Raw genomic sequence first — 25,795 nt, 5'->3', positions numbered from 1 at the left:
TCACTATATTTGGAACCACAATACGACTGTATTTTGCTACAAAATTACAGTTGACTGTCGATGCTACTGCTACTCAATTTCTGTTTCCACAGGAATTATTTTCAACAAAATATAACTTTATTATTTAAATGAAAAAGTTTTAAGGTCGCCTTTTCTCATTTTAAAAAGATATCCCTTGGACAATTCTTACCTTGCCGCCCAGACCTAAATAAAAGCATAAAGAAAATAAAATCATTAACATTTTCCTCCTCTAAAGTTTTATAAATTGTTTAATGCTGCCGTTCTTAATGAAAATCTCTGATTATTTAGCATAATTTGCGGTAAAGTTTCGTGAAATCCTTGGTGTAATTAACGCCTAAAAGGATTCCACAATAACAAAACGTGCCACTACAACATCAGCGGCAGCAGCAATTTACCAAAAATACAGCTGCTTATCAATTTCCCGTGTATTCAAACAAAAAGGAAGAAAACAAATCCTTTAATTAATTAAGTCAATCCTCCTTCATTTTCTTACCTTTCGAGAAAAACGTATTTGTTGAAATTCCATAGCCGCAACTTTGCTTCAATGATTTTGAGGTTTTCCTTATTTTCATTTCAACATCAAGCTTTTGATTGGCAGTCATTTCTTTTGTGTGCTGAATGCTTTTGCCTCGTTATTGCCCTCGATAATAATTAGGTTTTGTTTCCATGGGAAATTTGCGGGCTTAACACAAGCTAAACACACACACACAACTGCCAACAATGCTTCGTACCTTCGAACAATAACGTCATTAGTAGACTGCGGAATCCTATGCAAATGCATATATGGTTAGGATGGTCGTAGAGAAAATCTGATTAGACAGAAACTCGTTTTATTACAAAATAAAACGAATTAGGCCCAGAAATTTTTGCATATTTTGCATATTCTGCATATCGTGCATATTTTGACATATTTGTACATATATGCATAAAATGAGCATATGCAAAACCATATGCAAAAATATATTCAAGGATTTGTGGTCTAAAAATCCCACCAAAATGGCTGAAATTTGGTATTAAGTCTTTGTTAGGGGTATGCAACTTTATAACTGAAATCTGTCCGCATAGGTCGACGTCTTCATATAGCCCCCATAGAACGGTACCTACCGATATTCGGTATTTTAAAAGTTGTAGCCTCAATATCCCACCGAAATGACTGAAAATTGGTATTTGGTCTTCGTTGGGGGTATAAAACACTCCACCTGAAATTTGTCGGCATAGGTCCACGTCTTCATATAGCCCCCATATAATGGGACCTCCCGATTTTCTGTAGTTTGAAGGTTGCGGCCTCATTATCCCACCGAAATGACTAAAATTTGGTATTTGGTTTTCATTGGGGGTATAAAACTTTCCACCAGAAATTTCTCGGTATAGGTTCACGTCTTCATATAGCCCCCATAGAACGGTACCTCCGGATTTCTGGTATTTTGAAGGTTGTGGCTTCAACATCCATCCAAAATGGCTGAAATTTGGTATTAAGTCTTCCTTGGGGGTATAAAACTTTCCACCTGAAAATTTTCGATATAGGTCCACGTCTTAATATAGCCCCCATAGAAGGGTACCTCCCGATTTTCTGTATTTTGAAGGTTGTGGCCTCAATATCCCACCGAAATGACTGAAATTTGGCATTTTGTCTTCGATGTGGGTATAAAATTTTCCACCTGAAATTTGACGGTATAGGTCCACGTCTTCATATAGCCTTCATAGAACGGTACCTCCCCATTTTCGGTATTTTAAGGGTTGTGGTCTCAATATCCCTCCGAAATGGCTGAAATTTGGTATTAAGTCTTCCTTGGGGGTAAAAAACTTTCCACCTAAAATTTGTCGGTTTAGGTTCAGGGCTTCATATAGTGCCCATAGAGCGATACCCCCCGATTTTCGGTATTTTGAAGGTTGTGGCTGTGGTTATACATTTCTCTATTTTATTGACTAGTCTGAAGAGAATTTTAAACAAAAAAAAAAATTACACACAAACATTTTTGTACCCATTATTGAAATATTTGTTGCATAAGAAAATATGTAAAATGCATAAATTTTGCATATGCAAAAATTTATGCATTTTGCATAATTTTGCATATGTCATATGTTTCGATTGCAATGTAATCAGAAGCCAAAAATATGCCCAGTCTCAAAATTTGACATGAATCGGACCAAAAATAGGGGTTGCATAAAATTCCGCTGTCTAGTCATTAGCCATTACAACCATCAAACATTCATTCGGCTAAATGAAGGCACGTTTATCAAAGGTTTTTGTGATCACAAACAGTTTTATTTGAATGTTGACAACTACAGGGTGGTGTTAATTATGTCCAAACAAATTGGAAGAAATTAGAAGGAATATAAACATGCTTTCCGACAGTACCATATCTCTTGGAAGTGGTTTTTGTTGTGGATTGTAGTTTCAAATTCTGTAACTTTGGATGGATTTTCAAGTCCTTAAACCAAAAGTTTTTTGTGTGACCTTACTTTTGCCACACCCTGTATATGTGTGAATATATGTGTGTGCTGTAAAGTTCCGTTGCTAATTGACGCATTTGTTTGAAGCTGTAATATTGCGTTGATTTTAATTTGTCACCACCACCTTTTATGCCTAACAAAGCAGACAATGTTGTGACAACAAAGCCTAGTCTCAGACAAATGACTGACTGACTGATAGACTGGTTGCGTTGTTTGAACAAAGCGCTTAATACAGTGTATGCTGGTCATTTCTTTGACGATAATTGGCAAAAGTCAGTCACTGGCACATTACACTCAAAGAAGAGCAGCAGCTGTTGCAGAAGCAACATAGACAGACGAATGAATAAAAACAAAACTGTCTCTATGAATTTTCCATTAAAAATAACGACAACAAACAGGATTGCTTTTAAACATGTGTTAACAAAAAAAAACAAAAACAAATATGGTGCTTTATGTAAACAAACATGTTGCTTCTCCCTTACGCATTGCTGCACACTTCTTTTGGCCTTTTACTGTTTCTCTTTCCTGCATGTACACCTCGCCGTCGTCAATTCAATTTCATAAATAAAACGACCTTCAAACAGTGTAAAAACGAAGGTGTTGTTGCTGTTCCTAAAAGTTGCAGCAGATAGAAATGGCCGTCAGCCTTTTAAATTTTTAGTAGATAGAAGAAAAATAACTTTAAAAGCAAAATGGAAACTGAAAATGTTATTTAAAAGGTAGAGAATAGTCATGAGGGGAAACTAGATGAATGAAAAAGCAGGTAAATTTTAAAATTTTTTTAAAAAAATAATCTTAACAAGTAAGAAAGTGTCAGTCGGCTTTGCCGACAGAGATACCCTCAGCCAATGTGAAGTGAAACTTTTAAGAAACATAAGAATTTTGTGGCCCTTTTTGAACATTTGAACTTGCCAACAAAAATGTGGATTAGGAATTAACTGCATTAAGACACAAATGTTGAGCTTTTGTGGGGGAGGTACCTTTAGGGAGGACCGATATGGGCTATTTTAGAAGTTAAACTAAATTTTAACAAAATATTAGGAGAACCAAAGTTTGGACCTAATTGGTTGCCCCATTAAAGTGATATTGTCCTAGCATTTTAGTGACATCTTTTAAATATTTGGAGAAGTACCGGAAGTTGTGAACCGGTATTGCCCCATGAAACTAAGTTTGGATAAAATATGATGAAGTCCAAATGTGGACCAAATCGATTGAACTGTTCGAGAGTTATCGTGACTGCCACACCTCTCGGGCTGTTTGCCTAAGAAATATGGACTTGTCTCTGAAAAAACTTTTACCGTCGTAATGGAAGTAGGGAATGCAAATAGCTTCCACAAAAATCAAAGTGATTCGCGAGCAGGTCTTAAAGTGAACTTATCCGAAATTTTGTGTGGGAGGCACCAGAAGGAGTAGACAAACATAGTCCATATTCGAACCTGATCTATATCTGGTAGATATATTTGGATGTGCAGAGTATGGATTACATCAGTGACTCGCTTCTAGACTTATCGTGCGCAGAATTTTTCCGAACATTTTTGAACTTTTGTGGGGGAGGTACCTGAAGGAGTGGACCGACATGGTTTATATTCGAATTTAAACTATGTTTTGACAAATTATGGACCGAATTGGCAGATCCGTTCGAGATTTATCTTGCGCTTCAACCACAACACACGGTGTTAAAGGGGTTTTATGCAGCTTTCAGGCTATTTGCTCAGGAAGTATGGACTTGCCCACTGTGAATAAAAGTTGCTATAACAAAAATCAAGGCGATTCGAAAACAGGTCCTAAACTGAACTTTTCCGAAATTTTGTGTGGGAGGTACCCGAAGGAGTGGACCGATTGAGTCCATACTGGAACCTCATTTAAGTCTGCTAGAAATGTCACGATGTACAAAGTATGGTTAATCCCTTCAAGAGTTATCGTGCGCACAAATTTTCCGAACATTTTCGAACTTTTGTGTGGGAGGTACCAGAAGGAGTGGACCGATATAACCCATCTTCGAACTTAAACTAAGTTTGGGCAAAATATTACGAAAGCCAAATTTTGGACCGAATCGGTTGGTCCGTTCGAGAGTTATCGTGCGCTCCAGCCAGCCAAACAGACAGACGGACGGACATTGCTAAATCAACTCCAAATTATCTGAAACACATTTCTCCAAACATACTTGGGTTCTAAAACCATTATTTCGATGTGGCACATTTTGCCCGTATGAAATTGTATATACCCTCGTTAGCATAAATGCTGAGGGTATAAAAAATATATAAATTTTGGCCAGTACAAATGTAGTTAGGCTAAATGATTAGGTCAAGCTTTAAAATCGTGGTTATTATGTAAACTAAAACTACCGAAACCGATTACATTTAACTCTTGACGTTGACACTGTTCCTGTCATTCTGGATAGGAATGAGTGGGTGTAAGACAGCCTGGCAATGTTCACCAATGGGTCGAAGAAGAACTGGATATCATACAATGCTGTGGATCTGTTTTAAAAACTTGTGGAACAGTTATAATTAATTTTTACCTGGGCACTGCAATGTTGAGAAAATGGGATAGTTTATGAATTAGCAAGTGTAGAACTGTGTCAAGCCACCGTTCTGCTTCTTCCTCGGTATCGTAGCCAATCTGGCCGGTAATCTCAGGATGTAGAACTGCATCCCTACTCTCACATAGCAAGTCAGAGATTATAATTGCTGTAGTCGTTATTACTGGTCACTGCCAACGAGAAAAGCTGAAAAGATCGAGCACCGTCTCTGCATGTACCTTAATCTAATGAACAAAGGACACAGGCTGTTTGGTGATCATGAGATTATATTTTTCTTTTACTTATCTTCGATATAACCCGCTGCTATGAAAAAATACTGCAGGACACAACGAGCTGAGAAACTGTTTTCAACAATAGCAGCTGCACATCCTACAACCTATCCTAACCTTGTTGTACATTGTGTCAGTTCTACACAAATCTGTATATCGCATAACCTTCTCTATCAGTATGTTGTTGTACCCTTGTTTGATACACCTTTTGTTACTAAACATTTCGGAGGCATTATGTCCTATTTTAACTGAGGAATGTCGTATCAGCTTTAATCCGTTGCACAAACTTAATAAGACTAGCAAAACACCGATCTCTTCTGTATTTTTATTTTCCAACATGTTTTCGTATGCAATATTAGCTCAATCGAATTATTTCGATATGGAGAAGTGTGGTTTTTACAATTTGATGAGATATATCCTCAGCCCTTGTGAATTGAGGCTGTCATCTATGGACAAATCGAATACACAACCGGAATCCTTTTTCCTAAAAATTATGTCTTTATAGGATTTGAACTTGCCGACAAAATATCTGAACTTTTAGGGTATTTATCTTAGCTATGCTATGGACGTTCCGAATAAATGCTTAAGTTTTGTTTGATGTGAACTAAAGAGCAAAAGTGTTGAACTTTTGTGGTGTAATTACCTTAATGAATGGACCAACATATAATCCATTTGGAAAGTGGATGTTATATGGGATAGTTTTGTAACAGAGGTATCCATGATTGTCTGATAAAGACCCTCTTGGAACTTAATATAGCAATTTTAACATGTGTAAAGTTTGAGCCGAATTAAATACTCAATTCATAAGCCATAGTAATTTTACTTGTTTTTTTAAGCTGTCGGTCTATTAAGAACAGACCGAAAGTCCGACCGAAATACGAAAAATTTCAAACCGATCAGAGACATGGCTTCGAACCGAACTTTTGCGAAAATTTTTTGGGGGGGGGGGGGGGGAAGTACCTGAAAGAGTGGACCTATATCTATATTGTCCATATAAACCCGTCTATGTCAGGAAGAAATATTGCGATGTGCAAAGTTTGGAATAAATCGCTTACTCAGTTCGAGAGTTATCGTGCGATCCAATTCAGCGCAAATTGTTAAACTTTTGTGGCGAATAAGTGGACGTATGTATATAGCATATCTTCGAATTTGATCTAAGTTGGGACAAAATAGTTCGCGGCCAATAGGTTAATCCGTTTGTAAGATATCTACGCTCCAGCCAGAGAGACGGACGCACTGATCTGCATAGACTTCGAATTGTCGGAAACGAATTTCGTCCAAACATACTTGGGGTCGTATTAGGGTTATGACTTGTTGACCTTTTATCTCAAAAACGATTTCCGTAGCGGGAATGAATGAACTAAAAGCAAACTAAAAGCGTTTGCGGTGCCAACTCGAAAACTAAACCGATTGCCATATATTTCTTATCAAGAGCATCAAAATCTAGTGCTTCATCCATCGATTTTGTAAAAAATATTTGATTTTAGATCTTTGTGAGAAGACCAGTAGGTCTTCTGACAGAAGGCTTGTAGAACTTGTACGGAAGACGTTAAATGTCCAATTATAATTCGAATATCATAGAACTTTACTTTTGCTTGCAAAAAATTAAAGCATCAATTAGACCATAAAATATTCTCTACATGCATTTTGTAATCAAAATATAGATGAAGAGATTTGACTTCAAAGGATAGTAGATATCCTATGAATCGCCCTCCAACTTTGTTTTTCAAAATAAATGATATTTTGAAAAACAATTTGGTGTCCCGAATTTTATGCTATATTTCTATAATTTAGAAAAAAAAGGCCGACTGCAGCAAAATTGCTCGACTCCGACTCCAAAACCCTGGATTTCGCTCAGTCATCCCCATATGATATAAAATGATATATGTAATGATATGGCGATAAAATTGGTGAGAAACAAAAGCTTATGTCATTTTGGTTATGTCGTGTGGCTTTAAAGCTTGTTTTGAGTTAATATATGCGCTTAAAGTGACTCCAAAAAATTGTTCGAAAAAGCTGATGTATGATAACATTAAAAGCATTGTGTGCGTGAGCTTTTTTCTATCGAATCACCTTTATAATTAAGATTTTAAGAGGTTGTAAAAGTCATATCCCTAGTATACCTACCCTCGACAAATTAAAGGCTGAGGGTAACAGCCTTCGTAAAACAGAAGGCAGCTTTTGATCTTGGCAAATAAAAAGTCGTCTATATGTATGGAATAGTTTTAAATTCAGATAGTCGGGTTAGCTAGCCTTCGGCCGGCATTTAATGTGTCCGTGTTAAATAGACTCAAATTCATATATACATTCAAAATGATCCTATCCTTAGTAAAAAGGGGCCATAATCCGCGATCTTTATGCTCATAGCGTCCAACATTTTGGATTGGCCATATATATCAACGTTGAACTTACATCACTCTCTTCTCAGTCCTTCCACCTGTTATTTCTTGTTTTGAAATACTTTACACTTTAAATTATGTGTGAAGGCATTTATAGTTTTGAAACTACTACCTACCCACTTCGTTAACTACTACTGCAACTTACTTAAGTTGGATACTGTGCCAACGATGTATTGCATTGCAGTTTTTTTTATCATTTCCATGAGCTATGAGTTAGTTTATTTTTATTGCATGGCCTTTGGGGGTGAAATATTTGCGTACATTTCTGATGTCTGGTGTGAAAGCAGAGAAGACCCTAGAAATTAAATGCATTTAAAAATGCAATGTCATATAAAATAAATTCCTTGCTCCTTCTAGTGGTAGAAACTCCTCTACACACCCTTGGAAACCGAAAACTTCAAGCATATTTAAGTTTTTTATGTAACTAGTCATCTTTTATACATTTGTACTTTTAATTAGTTAGTTATTTCCACCTTGGTGAAATATAAAAAAAAAATCAAAAATAGTAGAAGTTGTCGCAAAAGTATTATTATTCAAAGTGAATAAAAAGAAATGTGAACCATTTTCAAAAAAAGAAGATATAATAGCCTTTTGATTTGTTTGCTTGAAACAGAACAGAAACAAGTAAAAAATTAAATGTTGCGAATTATATTTTTGGGCGTCAAATTGGATTTTTTCATTTAGACATCAAAATGTAATGCAGACCAAAATATTACCATTAAAACTTCAAATTCAGATATTAATTACGAAACGTGAACCTATTTTATATATCACTGTGCAACATTTTTAAGGTGATCTTCTGCAAACAATTTGAACTGAGGATTTTTCGAAAGTACAGACCCAAACGACAAGAAACCCTAGTTGGGTTTTGTTGTGTCAGATCCAGCTCGGATTTTATGGCCCCATCTAAACATGGTTAAATATTGAGTTTTTAAAGAAATTCGGGGCTATATCTCTGAAACCAATGAGAATCTTCTTCTGGACTCTGAAGCAAATTTGTAGATAAGAACAAGAATAAAATATCTGGAGAAATAATGAAGTCGAAAAACTACATTTATTGCCTCAAATTTCAAAATATATGCAAAAATTCCACAATTTTTATACATTTCGCACCGTATTTCCAAAACCGTTAATTTTTTCTGAATATTTTCTTTTGGAAAAATATTCCCTGGAATGTAATACACAACTCTTCAGAACATGTCATTGTTGTAAAATGTCTCTATACCGTTGTTTTCAGCACATTTTTCAACGACGATTTAATAAAAATGTCAATAATGTAGTGAAATCCGAAATGCGAAATGCTGTTGATGTGAACTGTGTTTGAAATACGTGTTGTAAAAGATATGAAGTAAAATACCGCTGAAACAACATGAAGTAAGCAGTTTCAGAATGTTCTAAAGAATTGTTAAGAACTTTATTCGGAAGATTTTTGCAAAAAGTTACTTGGTTCAACTCCCAATAGTTTAGGCGATACTGACCAGAATTTTTATGTAAAATTTTCCATATTTTATAGATTTTGATGCCCTAGATGGAGTTTTTCTTATGTTGTTTTTTCAAAAGATAAGTTCTACTAGTTTAGGGCTACAATATTGCTAAAGACAGCAAGGTCAAATTCCTATTCGTTTCTGAGATAAAGGTCTGATCAATGCAAAAAAGTGTAAATTTAGCCCGGTTTAGATGAGGCCATAAAATCCGAACTGTATCTGACAGGACAAAACCCTACGAGGAAAAATTAACTTGACAGTTCAGAATTTTTTCGAGGTGTCGTTGGCAACGCAAAACGCTTTTACAAAAAAATCCTTTCGCAGGTAGCAATTTACCACAAAAGTATACAATATTTTTCAACAATAAAAATTCCAAATGTATGTAAATGTGATCTTTCAGATGAAAGAAAGAACTAGTAAAAAATATTTTTTTTTTTTAAAATTTATGATTTTTTTTTTTGGTCTACACAACTAGGAATAACCCCGTAATTCCCTTTCCGTGCCTTTTTAATGGTAAAGTTGCAAAAGATCGATCTGTCAAAAGGTTGTTCAAAAAGTACGAGAACGGAAAATGGCAGAGACGCCAAAAAAATGTAACAAATGTCGAAGCGGCCATACCAGCCAATCAGAAGCTTCACATGCTGCTAATTTTTATTTCCGCAAATTTGTTATGTAAAAAGTTTTTCGAGAGAAAGCTATTCAGCGGCATTTTTATTTGAAGAGACGTAGAAGTTTGTTACTTTTTGCAGTACGGCAAAAAGTTATGAAAATGTAAAAAAAAAATAAAAACTTTCTGGTTCTGTAACGAAGCTTATATGTCTTTTTCGAGAGATGGGTCTTAGCGAAAAAATATTCTTTTTAATGACTCTGAAGCGAATCAGCAAAAATTACCGTTCGGTTGAGTATCAACTTTTTTGTGATTTGTGAAAATTAAATATTATAGATCTATTGAGTTCATTTGCTAATTAAATTATTAGAGTAATCATTAGGGAAACAGGAACTAGAACGAACAACCCATATTAACAAATTCAACATTCTGATTGACAAATTGCTGTAAAAGCGAACCCAGTTATATCCTACCTTTATTGCTAAAAATTAAAAAAGGGACCTTGCATTGTAACAAGGCCTTTGATTTTATTCTTGTATGCTTTGAATTCACTTCTATTGTTTTCATGGCCTGTCAACATCTTTGTCATCCTGTTTGTTTTTGAAACTCAAACTTTAATTTTTTTATTCTTGTCCACTCTGTTCATTCATCTAATGTTCTTTTGTTTCTTTTCTAGGTTGGCAATTGTGTGGGTAAACGTAATTATCGCTTCTTTTATCTGTTTCTAGTCTCGTTGGCTTTTTTAGCCGTGTTCATATTTTCATGCTCTGTGACGCATTTAGTATTATGTAAGTACAACACCAAAAACAACAAAAAGAATAAAAATTGTCTTAATTAAAATTAAAATAAGGAAGGCGGCTACGTATAAAAATTCAAAGGAACCGCAATAGAACACCCCAAAAAAGGAGACAAATCCTCCTTTTTTTGTATAAAAAATGCAAAAAATCCACGATTTATCTTTCCTTTTGTGTGTGTGTGTGTTTTTTCGCATTTTTTCTTTTTTGTTGTTTTGTTTCTCCAATTTCCTTCTCATTGCAGTAATGAAAACTGAACAGGAAGTATTCGAAGTCATCAAAAAGGCACCATTTACCGTAATTGTGGTTTTTATCTGCTTCTTTTCCATTTGGTCTGTGATCGGTTTAGCGGGATTTCATACCTATTTAACCACCAGTGATCAAACAACAAATGAAGATGTAAGTTTTAATATAAAATGTTGTGTGTTGAAGTAATAAACCTCTTGCCCTTTTTTACTGTCTTTTGTTTTGTACTTTTCTGTGTTTTTTTTTCTGTTTTTTTCAGCTCAAAGGTTCATTTTCTTCCAAAGGCGGCCAACGCAATTTAAATCCATATTCCAGAGGGAATATTTGTTTAAATTGTTGTCATATATTATGCGGTCCCATGACACCTTCCTTAATAGATAGGTAAGCATTTACAAAATTTGAAATTACGTTAAAATGAGGAGGTTAAAGGGAGGGTACCTTACATTAAGATACGTTTTAACATTTCGTGGAAATAAAATCTAAATTGTAGATTTAAAATAAGATTCTTTTTGGGCATTGTGAAATATGAAATCAATTTAAATTCCAAGAAAATGAATGTGCGTATTTTTGCTGGAGGATTAATTAATAGGAGCATCAAGTATTTATATAAGGAATGTTACGGGGACTAGTAGAAAGAAAGCCAGACTTCACATCAAATGTCAACTAAACCAAGTTCATTGCGTTAAAAAAAATAGTTTTGGTTTTTGCCCGTTATTACAAGTTATCTTTTGTTATTCATTTTAAAGGCCTCGTTAAATAAATAGCATTTTAGCTGAAGTAATTTCTGGCAAAAAAAGAACAGCCGATCCAAATTCCAACTAGTTTGCCTTTGCTTTGTTTATTGAGATCTAAGGTACATTTTTGTATTTTTCGTCTTCTATAACGCTGCTGTGTCAGAATATGAAATTAAAACAAAAATAATTTTATTATAAAGGCAATTGACACTTCATATTCGAACAGCTGGTGCGACATCACTGCTTTCGCCTTGCGGTTTCCAAGCAAAATACTGAAAACCTAAAAAAACTAAAAAATGTGGCCTTTGACCGCGATGTATTTAAAAATCCATCCGTCGATTTTTCAGAATCCGTAAAAACTTTTCAGGTGTAAGTACTTTTCATTTTATGATAGTTAAGGCGTCATGCACGAGCATGACGTTGTTTTTTAAGGAGGCGATACAGTCAGTGCATTGTCCCAATTTGAACTTCTATATCTCAAAAATGGTAAAACCTAGAAAAAAGGCATAAAGGTCAGTATTGTAGAGAATTTTTACAGCTACAAGATTTTGTCTAATCGCATTTCGATAGGACCTGCGGTTTTCATGCAAAATCAAACACAAATATACGAGTGCTAATAAATATGTTTAGATTAATTTTTTAATTGACTCCTGTGCGAGGAGCAGCGATTAAAATAAACATAAAATAAAAAAAAATTAAAATATTTTTTTTTAATTTCAAAACTTAAAAAATATGTTCATATTACGGACTACGGACTTAACGAACAACGAAATTCTTATCGCGTCGGAGTCGTGACAGAATGAAACAAATTTTATTCAGTTCTCAAACCTTAATAAGAAACTTTTATTTTTTAATTCTCAAACAATTTTTTTCTAGACGTGGCATCGCTACCGATGAATATATTTTACAAATGCAACAACATTCAAGTCCTCGCCATCCCCTGAGCGATGTGATAAGTGCCACACATGTGAGTAGTGGTGCCATGATCACGTCACAACCAATGATTGGTGGTGCCGGTGGTGGCATTAGTATAGGCGGTTCCGATCTCAAGTCAAGATATTACGATGAGGTAAGTTTTGAGTTTAAGTTTTTAACATTTGCATCGCCTGATTGATGAGTGCGTGCAATTGATAAACTTTCTTTCATTTTACCTACAATATTTTCAAAATTCTCGGTGTGATTTTTTAAATAAAAAAAAACTATTTTTTGAAAGCACCCGTGTTTCCTTTGAAAGAGAAAAACATGTATTTTCCTTTTTTCGTTTTCAACTAATAATGCACTGATCAAAACATGGATTTTTTTGTTCTTTTTTCTCTGTTTATTTCCCATTTGCAAAAAACCGTAAAAACAACATCAACAACAACACTTTCTAACACGAATGACATCCAAATAAAAATTAACAATTGAATTGGACAAAAACAACATTCAAAAAAATACATTACCAACACCTTGACATCATGTGACAATCAACATTTTTGTTTGTTTGTGGATCTCTCATTTTGGCCATGTTCCCCCCCTTTTGTGTGGATTCTCATTACACTCACAACGTTTTTCATTTGCTACTCTCCAATAACATACAACCACCACAACCATCCACACACCAGTCGAATACCTCATCTTCAGCCATGGAAGCTGGAAGTGCTGCAACTGCCGGCGGTGTTTATAGGCCGCGCAGCTATGACAATTTACAAAACGGTAAGTCACGCAACAAACATCATCACAAAAAACAAAAACATCAGCATCAAAAATGTTCACTACAAACACTACTACCACCTGCTCATCAATTCAATAACAAATACCAAAAACAACAAGAGCTTCAGCTGCATCAAGATACAACGCCCAGTGCATTGGCCACACCCTCGCTAATGCACCCACCGGCTGTGTCCTCCTATCGCTTGAGTCTCAAGCGTTCACTGCACCTGCCCCTGTCACCGTCGTTCGATTCTCGCAACTCACCGCTGCCTTTGTTGCATCATCATCCGCATCACCAGCCAGCCACGACAACGGTGGCCACAACAACAGTCCAACCAGCCATTACGCCAGTATCGGCCACGGGAGTCTCATTGCAATCGCAAACGACCCATCCACAGCCAAAACGTCCCTCGACACTCCAGCTACAGGCATCGGCAGCGCCATCGGCCAGTACAACAACACTGACCACCATCCATACGACGGGACCTACAGCACCAGCGCCAACAGACTTTAAATACTATTCACCGCAACGCAGTACGGATTCGAATCTGCTGCGCAATTTCCCCTTCAACAAGGGGCGAGGCATGCGCCGCCAATCCACGCAATCGGTTGACTCACAAAAGGTTGTCATACCCGGCTACCAGCCACTGCCGATGCGGCCGCGCTACAAGCATCAGGACGTTATGTTCGAACTGAAGTCGCCCACGAATCGCCTAACCATCCGTGAATGTGATTTTGGTGGTGGCGGTGAGCCATGTGACGACGATCAATCCATTAAAGATAGCCAAATATTTCGTGTTAGTAAAAGAAATCTTTATATGAATCACCGATCACCCTGGAAGGAGCGTGATCGCTACTCGAATCTCTATGAGTATTCATTTAATATCGATCTTAATTCAATTATAGAAGATGCGGCGGGTAGTGATTCGTCATAGTACGAAATCACCAGCATCATCTTCTTTCGAGGAACAGTACCAACAATGGTGGCAACATCAGCAATTCACCTCATGGTCGGCAGCTGCAACAGCAAAGGCGAATGGATATTCCTCCTCATGGAAATCCACTCTCTTTTGTTTCAGTTGTTGCTACTGTGGGAGTTTGTTGCCGATGTTCTAAATCGCGTTTGGTACTGTTGCTACTGTCTGTCGTCTCAACAACTCATGACGACGAAATTTGGCACCAAACCAAAAGAAAATTGGTGGTGGTTTTCATCGATTCGCATCGAATAGAATTCGATGTCGTCGCTGTCTTTTTGTTGTGTTGAAACTGATATCATCTCTAAAGACTGGAGTTGGCAGTACAAATGTTCCACAAACGTACACACAGAGATGTGGAATGTTGTTTCTTTCTCTTCTGTTATTGGTTTTTTAATTTCGAAAATAATTTTGTTTTAAGACCCCCCCAAAATGGTTTTCTGATCTGCTGCCCTATGCTGCAGTCAAGATATTGTTTTAAGTGCCTTCCCCGCCACTTATGTATGTTATGATTGATTCTTTTGAATGCATGCTTTCGCCACACCCTATGGAAATGCCAAAGGAAGTCTAGAACTTCTTGTTTTAGTTTTGTAAATACGTTTCAAATTTTTTCAGAAGTTTTCAACTTAAAAATGTGGTTTATTTAATATATGACTACAATTCAGGGCAAGCATTAATTTAATGTCTATATCTTACCGATATATTCGATGTGCAAGAGGATTAGACACAAGTGTTGTTACTAAAACACCTTTAGACACATGTACTCTGTTTTCGGAGAAGCAACAAGTGATCATCAAAAATGTCGAGATTGATAATAAACTAATTTTGAGCTACAAATCAATAGAGAAAATAAATTTTAAATTTAATTTTTTTAAATTGCAGTCACTGTTCTTGCAACGGAATGTGAATACTCAAATGTAAATGTTGATATTATAATATTCACGTCAGAATACACGCAAATTAAATTATTAATAGCTAAGGGTCGTGTTCGGACACATATAATCAGCGTTGTCAGTATTGGGGATTTTTCCCCAAATTGGGGAATTTTTATTTGAAATGGGGAAAAAATTTCGACTTGGGGAATTGGGAAAATGTTGAGGAAATCTGAAAAATATTTGGGGATTTTTGGGGAATTTCTTTTTTGACTAATTACATCAGATTATCTGATCTTTTTTAATTTCAGTACGTGAATAGTAGTAGCGCACGCGTGACGCACAAAATACATGCATCATATACTAACTGGTCGCAGCTCTAATAATTTATACTAGAACAGTGGGTTGAATTGAAATAACATTTTCCATCATTTTTACTTCTGAAGGGGACTTAAGGCCTGGGTACATAAGCTGCCTCGTCTGCTAATATGAATTTTCCCTGTGCACTCGAATATTGAAACCATTTATAAAAAAATTAAGAAGATATTTAAAAAATATAGTGGAGTCGATCGAAGACGACTCGGCATATTTACCATGAGGAGCCATGGACCTAGGCTTGTACTTTTTTGAGTAAACAATTATTAAAGTTAAAAAGACCAGTGCCGAATATCTTAAACGCTGTTAATACAAATGCTGAAACCGATGCCTATAAATATGCAATTTTTAAACTTACAAGCAATTTTACCCCAATATTTGCAGCAATTCACTGGGTCAACACAATTTTAGCTCTATGCGAACCTTTTTAGAACCAGTTGTCAACATAAAAATCACCAAGATTGTTTACGAATCGCAATGGAGAAAGTTATCATTCGTAAGTTGGAGATGGTATTAAATATGCTTTCTGCTCCAACAAGTAATTCTTAAGTAGAGTCTTCTATTTTGAACTATATTCAGAAATAAAATGCAGTACGAGTTACTAGAATAAATATTCTAACAACTCCATTTGTTGTAGAAATTTTGACCCACCTAAAGAAACGTTACAACTCTTTCATTATACAAATATATATAAATCCAATGAGACTGATGACTCTGAATCACTTGAAAGTGAAGTTTTCAATATTGTTAATTTAATTCATATATAAGTGTATAGAATACTTTGCAAGTTTAATAATATGAATTTCAATAGTAAAACAAAATTACTTTTGAATTTTTTGTTAAACAATTTTTGGGGATTTTTTTGAGGAAATTTAATAAAATCTGGGGAATTTTGGGGAAAAGTTTTGGACAAGTTGGGGAAAAGAGTCTAAAAAATACTGACAACGCTGCATATAATGTTTCTATGCATGGCAATTTTCTCCTGGACCTGAGAAAATGTACTCAAATAATTATTCTCAATTTTCTCTTAAATATTTTAAAAATTGTCTATTGGTTAGGTTTTCTAAAATTGTTTTTATTTATTCCGATAAGTGCTGCCAGAAATAGAGACATATTTGCTGATATTGTGAAAAATTTATGAATTTGTCTAATATTTTTATTTAAAATCGAATTTTTATTGTAATTGTATTGATCGCCAAAATTCGTACGACGAATAGGCAAATAAAGAAGAAGATTCCGATAAAGTCATATGAAAGAGCGTTTTCAGTAAGGGAACCCAAAAATTAAGGTATTTGTTATCTTTCAAAACTAAAAATTGGTGTTAAAAATATATTAATAACTGCAATTAGTTCAAGTATTACAGTATATGTTTGCCGTAAATAGTTTAAAATAAAACAAAAAACATTTTAATTCCGCTATTAAAATGTAGATAAAAAAATACAACATGTTTATGTTAATTTAGTGTTACATACACATACACAAGTAATAACAACTGTGTACAATGTTTCCGTTTCCTGCTGAACATCAACGACTGACGATGTTTTCAAACATGAATTTATTTTCCCCCAAATGCTTGCTTTGTATTAGTAATGTTGATGCCACCTTGACCCACAACTCTATTGTATATACATACATGACCTCCAACAACCAAACCCCCCTTGCCTGTCTAAGTAGTGTGATAATATTATCCCCGCCCGACCCCTAATTGCAACCACCTAACCAACAAGTTATGTTAAATGCAACACCATCTTCCAAATGGTTCATTTAAATTTTTCATTACTAGAGCACAGTGTTTAGAAATAGAATAATCTCCTATCGCCTCAAAGGCACTTAACTGTTAATATTAGATATTTGTAAATTTTTAACAAATTCAATATTAACTTTTAAGTGTTTTTTTTCTCTTCAGCTCATCCTTTTTAAATTCTCCAACCAAAAATTGAAATTCACTTGAAATAATTTCCATCTTCCTTTGTGTCGTTTTCTCCATTTTGTTTGTGTTTCGTTTTGTTATTTTCTTCCAATATATATCATAGATCAATCTGTTCAATCTGAATATTCTAATTTCATTTAAAGATAATCCATTCATTTGTTTTCAATTTCATTTAAATAATAATGAGTTTGTTTTTTCAAACAAACAAAAAATATAACACCGCCACCTCCAACTGTTGCAACTGATGATGAATGAACATCATCAATAAAACATAGCATAAATGTGAATTTTGTAATAAAAGACATAAACAGAAAACAGAACAAAAAAGAACGCGATAACTGAACACTCATTTTAACTGATTCTCGATGGCTGATTATGTGTTTCTTTTGAGTAAAGAAATTTCAAATAATCAACTGAAGACATTCAATCAATGTCTCCATGAGTGTGTCTGTGTGTGTAAATATAAAGATATTTGTTGATAAACAAAAGCGCTTCCTAAACAATATAATATTAAATATAAATATATTATAAATATAGTTATAAATAAAAAATAATTGATATATTAAATATAAACATACATATATAAATGTTATAGCTCTGCTAAATAAACCAAATAAATACTGTGATTTTGATGATAATTTATAAACCAGAAAAATAATCATTTAAATATTTTATAATCTTTAAATTCATTCTAAATATTAAATGTTGTCCATTAAGATATTTAAACACTTTAAGATTTATTTTTTAATTTATTTATTTATTAAAGCTTTAACTGATCATAGATCGTTTCCCATAATTGTCATAATTCATAAATTAAAAATTTCGAATGTGATTTAACAATTTCAAAAATTGTGCAATCATTAAATTTTCCAGTTGGAATTGAATTATACGTAGACGTTCAAACCTTTTTATAATAACACTGTGCAACATTTTTAAGGTGATCTTGTGCAAATAATTCTAACTGTGGATTTTTTGAAAGTACAGACCCAAACGACAAGAAACTATAGTTGGGTTTTGTTGTGTCAGATTCAGCTCGGATTTTATGGACGCATCTAAACATGGTTAAATATTGAGTTTTTAAAGAAATAGGGGCTATATCTCTGAAACCAATGCGAATCTTCTTCTGACCTCTGAAGCAAATTTGTAGATAAGGACAAGAATAAAATATTTGGAGAAATAATGAACTAGAAAAACTACATTTATTGCCTTAAATTTCAAAATATATGCAAAAATTCCACAATTTTTATACATTTCGCACCGTATCTCCAAAGCCGTTAATTTTTTCTGAATATTTTCCCTGGAACTCAATACACAACTCTTCAGAACATTTCATTGTTGTAAAATGCATCTATCCCGTTGTTTTCAGTACATTTTTCAACGACGATTTAATACAAATGTCAATAATGTAGAGAAATCCGAAATGCGAGAATAAACTGTTGGTGTGAACAGTGTTTGAAATACCTGTTGTAAAAGATATGATGTAAAATACCGCTGAAACAACATGAAGTAACCATTTTAGAGGTTTATAATGTTCTAAAGAATTGTTGAGAACATTATTTCGAAGATTTTTGCAAAAGGTTACTTGGTTCAACTCCCAATAGTATAGCCGATACTGACCAGAATTTCAGCAATTATATAAAATGTGCTATATTTTATAGATTTTGATGCCCTAGATGGAGTTTTTCTTAGGTGGTTTTTTCAAAAGATAAGTTCTACTAGTTCAGGGCTACAATATTGCAAAAGACAGCAAGGCCAAATTCCTATTCGTTTCTGAGATAAAGGCCTGATAAATGCAAAAAAGTGTAGATTTAGCCCGGTTTAGATGAGGCCATAAAATCCGAACTGGATCTGACAGGACAAAACCTTACTAGGGTTTTTGTGGTCTACATATCTACTTTCAAAAAATGCATACTAGAAGTTGTTTGCATTTTCAGTGTTGCATAGTGTAACCAATACCTTCGATGTAATACGTATGATTGTTTTATGTACTATTCATCACATTAATTATACGTAGACGTTCAAACTTTTTATAATAACAACACATTTTAACACTTTAAAATTTATTGCATTTTCTTATAGTATTGTCTGTCATCTGTCCTTCCAAGCTTATAAAGATTCATTTGGTCTATGCATTTCCACGCATTTGGCCTAAAATGCAAGCAATTCCAATAAATCGACTTTTTTATAATTTTCGACTTTTGATTTAAAATTTAATGTATCATTCAAATAATGTCAAGGATTTGTTAGGAATGTAGTAAGAGTCTTTTCTCAATCAAAAACTAAGGAATTGGCATGTAAGAATACACCTGTAGTACCCTTCAAAGTTTTCGGAACTTTTAGAAGACGGTCCGGTCCGGTCCGATTGCAGGAAAACTATACGTTTTAGAGAAAAAAAATTATTTGTTAACAATGATTAAAAAGTCTCACAAATATAATTTTCACATACATTTTAAGTTTTTCTCGCAAAAAAAAAAAAACATTTTTCTGTGCTAAGTGGGTTAAGTTGATCATTCCGTTTGTAACTCCTATATAAATAAGTCTGGTTTCCAAAGGGATTGAAGTAGGTGGAGGACATTTTTTAAAATGTATTTAAAGTCAGTAGAATTTGAGAAAAATATGTACGTCCACCCATATGTAGGTATAGCTCGATTTAAGGTATTTTGAAGGTTATAGCCACACTTCCAATCGACAAATTTTCGACATATTGCTATAAATCTATAGTTTAACGGTACCGCCCGATATTAATTATTTTAAGGACACATTTATAGACACATATTCAAACCGAATTGGTATAAAACTGACATTTTGTGTTCCAATATAGTATTGTAGGATATATGCTTACAAAATATGCATTCTGAGATGTACGCTCAGCCTCAGACCTTAGGAAAAGATGTAAACACAATACTTCTGACGTCTATAGGGTTTTTTGAGTTTTTGCGCACCATTTTAGCGAACATTTTTGAACTTTTGAAGGGGAGGTACCGGAAGGAGTGGACCGACACTTCTAGTATGCATATTCGATCTTGAATTAAATTTGGACAAAATATTACGATACATAAAATTATTAACCAAATCGCTTGATTCGTCCGTGCGCACAAGTCAACGGATTCGGGTCTCAAACCATTGTTTCGATGAGGCACGATTTTGGTTGTATCAAAGTGTATATACGAGTACCCTCTTTAGCCTAAAGGCTGAGGGTACAAGTCCATATTTGCATTAGGCAATTTTACTTGCGGCAATTGTCAGTTTGATGGAGAGAGGGGTGAGGCCTATGGTAACCCTTTGCCTCTCAACACCATCTCTCACCTACAAACTGACAATTGGCGCAAGGAAAATTGCCTAATGTAAGTATGAACTAATTAAATTTCATAAAAAAGAACAAGTAAGAACGGCGTTAAGTTCGGCCGGGCCGAACTTGTTATACCCTCCACTCAAGTTGTATTGGAGTAAAATGGAATAATTAGTTTCCTTTCGTGTATGAAGACTTAATACTAAATTTCAGCAATTTCGGTAAAACAATGTGATGAACCATTCTATGGGGGCTATTTCAAAACGTCGACCTATACCGACAAATTTCTGACGGAAAGTTTTTAGGCTCAAAGAAGACAAAATACCATATTTCTTATATTTCGGTAAGAGAATGTGGCTAAAACTAAAAAAATACCGAAAATCAAGAATTAAGCTTCTATGGGGATATAGGAAGACGTGGACCTATACTGATAATACACTTCTGGAATATTTTATAACTCATAAAAGGCGAAATAACGAATTTCAGCCATTTCGGTTGGATACTGACGTCACAATCTTCAGTATTACGAAAATCCGGAGGTACCGTTCTATGGGGGCTATATCGAAACGTGGACCTATACCGACGAATTTTAGTCAGAAATGGGGCAATATGAAAGTATGGACCTGTACATACATATTTCTGGCGAACAGTTTTATATCACATTGAAGACTAAATACCAAATTTCAGCCATTTTGGTGGAATATTGAAGACACAACCTTCAAAATACGAAAAATCGGGAGGTACCTTTCCATGGGGCTATATGAAGGCGTGGACCTATACCGACAAATTTAAAGGGGAAGTTTGAGTACCCCCAACGAAGTCTAAATACCAAATTTCAGCCATTTCGGTGGAATATTGAGGCCACAACGTTCAAAATACCGAAAATCGGGAGGTACCGTTCTATGGGGGCTACTTGAAGGCATGGACCGATACCGACAAAGTTCTGGGGGAAAGTTTTATATAACCAACGTAGACTAAGTACCAAATTTCAGCCATTTTAGTGTGATAATGAATCTAAAACCTTCAAAATACCGAAAATCGGGAGGTACCGTTCTATGGGGGCTATATGAAGGTGTGGACCGATACCGATAAAATTCTGGGAGAAAGTTTTATACCCCTAAAGAAGACAACGTACCAAATTTCAGCCATTTTGGTAGGATAATGAAGATAAAACCTTAAAAATACCGAAAATCGGAGGTACCGTTCTATAGGGCCTATATCAAAACGTGGACCGATATATCCCATTTTCAATACCAACCATCCTGCAAGTAATAAAAACTTCAATACCAAATTTTGACTCTCTATCTTTAAAATTGCGAGCTGTATCTTGATTTCAACAGACAGACGGACAGACAGACGGACATGGTCAAATCGACATAGAATTTTATGCTGATCAATAATATATATAATTTATAGGGTCTCCGACGAATATTTCGATGTGTTACAAACGGAATGACAAATTTAATTATACCCTCCTATGGTGGAGGGTATAATAAGTTTAAACATAATGTTAAGGTGTCACGAGAACTGTGACGTATGATCAATATCAATTAACAACACATGTGGCGTATTATTGTTTTACGTTCCTATTCAATATGTTAATAATACGTAGAAAATCGTAGAAACTAACCAACCAGAAAATCTTAGTTTTGATTCCCTATTAAAAACGGACATTCATTCGGACAAATAAAAGATCCATAACTTCAATATCTAAGAAAAGCTCATATTAATTACAAAAAATAAATTAAAAAGTAATTTAAAACAATTAAAACTCGTTTAAATAATTTAAGCAAGTTTGTTCTAAAGTTAAAATGATTTGAATAAAAACCTTTACTCCCATATATAAATACATTTACATTGGTTATAAATATGTATCGAGAAAAACATCTCGGTGAAAATATTATCTACTTGTCGCTAAGATATTCGCAACACAGAAATTCTGTTGACTTAAAACCAAGGTAAAAAAGTCGCAATTCTTTGGGTATAGTTAGTATTAAAATAGCTTTGGGGTTAAGGAAACAGTAGATTAGAATATATGCTAAATTCAAATTTAAAAAATTAAATCAGCTCAGCTTGGACGTACTTCAAGCCTTCTACGCATTCAAAATTCTCCTTACCTTAGTACTCAACCCCCAATGGGGGTTTATTTAATACATTTCGAAGGACTTTTGCAAATACAATACTTTCGGGAGGTTTTGTGATCAAGAATAAAATCCGCAGTTGTTGTTTATACCCTCAACCTGTAGCACATCATAATATTTCTCCCTAACTAACATCACGTTTGAAGTTTATCAATCTACCACTCCTGTTGCTCCCCCACAAGAGGTCAACATTTTTCGTTTAAATGTATTTTTATACCCTACACCACACTGTGGTAAGGGGTATTATGTCTTTGTGCATTTGTATGTAACATACAAAAGGAAACGCAATAGACACATAGTTCCTTTTGGGGATATACATATAATCACTTTCTGAGTCGATTTATGCATGTCCGTCCGTCTTTCATGTATTTTTGTTCGCAACGTACAGATCGCATTTTTTGTCCGATTTTCTGTACCAAACACGCTATATAAGTCCAATTTCAATGAAATTTAGAATGTGTAACTGAATTCGGTCTAGAAATAAGTGTGCCATGTTATACGTCCGATTTTGATGAAGTTTGAAATGTTTGACTGAATTCGGTCTAGAAATAAATGTGCCAATTTATATCGAAATCGGTTAAGATTTGGACATAGCTCCCATATATACAGTGTTGGTCACACAATTAGCACACCCCACTACCAACATTTATTTTGCCTAAAAAGTCCTTCAAAAGTAGTTGTATTTAATAAAGTATTTGTACTAATATATTCTCAGTAGTATGCTTAAAGAATACAACGCAATACAGAAACTGAAACATAATTGTCAATTTGAATAACCTCCAAAAATGTAAAAAATGTCCTAAAATTCACTGGACACGTAATTAGCACACCTTAAAAGAATCACTAATATTGTGAATAGTTTCAATATTTTCGTCCATATTCAGTTTTAAATCCCTTTCGTTTGGGAATAAGTTCCAGTCTGCTAGTTATACTCTCCTCCAGTCTCCGAAATTTTAGTGTCAGATGGGAATTATATGGGGTACACCTTGAGTCCCAAGGACTGATGGAAATGTCAGTTTTTTAGTGTTTTTTCTATCGATTTTTTCACATGTAACAAACTCATTGAGGCAAGTAGTTCATAGAAACATCAAATAAAACATCATATTCTTGTTCATCTTTGTAAATTTGCGAATAGTGGGATGTACCCACCAGCAGTGTGCATCTGTAAAGTCCGTTTGACACAAAAATTTTCATTAAAAAACTGTAATATGATGCGTTGAGCTATTGATTTTATAAATACTTATCCATCTGGACTGAATTTTACCGATATGTCGTGATGTATGTCACGATAAACCTATGTTCATCTCTATGGGACCTACACAAATTTCAATAATTTTCTAAACATAAGGCAAATGGGAGATAGTCTAGTGAGACCGCAAGATAATATGTTTCCCGGAGCTTAAAACGATTAAATTTAAAATCAATAATCCAAAAAACATTTATCTTGAATAGTATATGCCTACTTTCATGGATTTTAACCAATTTCAGCAAACCTCAAAATCCCTTATGGTCAGAAAGGGGTCATACCTTTAAACATACCCACGTGCCACGTGTTCATCTAGTGCTTAATTGACAGTTTTGTAATGATAGGTCCTTGGTGTTATTCAGACGTGTAATTTTTAATTACAAATGGTGTTATAAGTTGATTTTTCTTCACATAAGGGTGCATTTTATTGATCTTCTTTCTATAAACCCCTTCCAAATCGAAAATTTTCTTGAATGAATCATCGACCTTAAACACTTTTTGAAAAGATTTTGCACTTTATATTTAAATTTCGGTAATCGGTTAACAATTCCAATAATTTCAGATCAAATTGTACATTTGTTTTTAAAGTTGTGGCGACTTTCTGAAGTTTAAGTGTACATTACGAAAAATGGTCCTCTATTGGGATATATGTATTTTGAGATTCCGGGGTGATAAATTATTTTTTCTTTCAAGAAATGATTTGTTCAATAAGTTTTGAATATGAACTAACGTCAATATAAATTAATTTTTGTATATTAACTGAATTAAATTAAAAAATATTATGGTGTGCTAATTAAATGTCCCCTTGATAGTTTGGGCGTCTTCACAAAACTTTTATTTTCAAAAAACTACTGATAATACTATTCACTTATATCATTAAATCTGTTAAATACATTATAGAAAAGGATTTTGTTTACGAAAATATTTCAATTTGTCCTATCAAAACTCTTAGCTGACTGAAATCATTTTGCACCAAAGGGGTGTGCTAATTCTGTGACCAACACTGTATTTTAGATATTCACAGTGGTGTAGGGTATCATATAGTCGGGCCCGCCCGGCTTTGATCCTTTCCTTACTGGTTTTATTTTATTTTAAAATGTTGATTTGTTTATCAAATATAGTCCTGATCATAACGATATACGTTTTTGGTTGGGAAATCCATATTTCCTAACTTAGCCTAAGTCCTTGTACCTCCTTACACAGAAGGTGCCAATTCCAAATTTCGTGTTCTATTCAGAGGGCTCATATACCAGATGTAGATAGTTTTCGGGGGTTGTCAACATTTTTTGTTTTTTTGTTCATTATTTATTTTTCATTAAAATATTTTCTATCATGGTATACCGACGCCCTAACCCACGTTCTTATCGTTTTTATGGGTGATGGTGTTGAGCGCCAAATTTTAACTAGTGACCTTTCAAGGTAGCTTCACATAATGTAAAACTATTTCTAAACAAACTACTTTTCTTGTTATATATTTTTAAACACTTCTCTTCAAAATCTCACATTATTTGTAGAGCTCTTAATCAATGACATTTATTTATAAAATAAATAAATAAAAACGAAATATTTATATATAAAATAATGATATTGTAGAATATATGAAAGTATGTAAGTTTTACCTAAAAAAAATAACAAGAAAAAAAACAAATTTAGATAAGTTCACAATAATACAAAGATTTTTATTTGAAAGATTTTGTAACTTTTTTATATGAGGTTTCAATTTGAA

The 25,795-nt window shown here is 34.2% G+C and overlaps 2 protein-coding genes across 4 annotated transcripts in view; both read left to right on the top strand.

Annotated features, from left to right (window-relative positions):
• Positions 1–25,795, top strand: part of LOC141402496 (palmitoyltransferase app-like) — a 490,233-nt gene that overhangs the window by 449,030 nt on the left and 15,408 nt on the right. For 2 of the 3 annotated variants that reach the window (XM_073983960.1, XM_073983961.1), the window contains 5 exons: positions 10,453–10,564; positions 10,815–10,969; positions 11,076–11,197; positions 12,427–12,619; positions 13,155–13,245. In XM_073983960.1, the coding sequence (XP_073840061.1) occupies positions 10,453–10,564; positions 10,815–10,969; positions 11,076–11,197; positions 12,427–12,619; positions 13,155–13,245 (673 nt within the window). The remainder of the gene's footprint in view (positions 1–10,452; positions 10,565–10,814; positions 10,970–11,075; positions 11,198–12,426; positions 12,620–13,154; positions 13,246–25,795) is intronic. The other variant, XM_073983962.1, reaches the window with a different exon arrangement.
• LOC141401523 (uncharacterized) lies at positions 13,251–17,399 on the top strand (the record flags this gene model as incomplete). The annotated part of the gene is made up of 1 exon (XM_073981812.1): positions 13,251–17,399. A coding segment is annotated over one exon (927 nt), but the record flags the coding sequence as incomplete, so codon positions are not given.

Source organism: Musca autumnalis, unplaced genomic scaffold, assembly GCF_047663935.1.
Source record: "Musca autumnalis isolate F117 unplaced genomic scaffold, ASM4766393v1 scaffold_4, whole genome shotgun sequence".
In the NCBI taxonomy this organism is placed as follows: Eukaryota; Metazoa; Arthropoda; class Insecta; order Diptera; family Muscidae; genus Musca; species Musca autumnalis.
The sequence above is the reverse complement of the archived record's forward strand: the minus strand, read 5'-3'. Positions and strand labels throughout refer to the sequence as shown.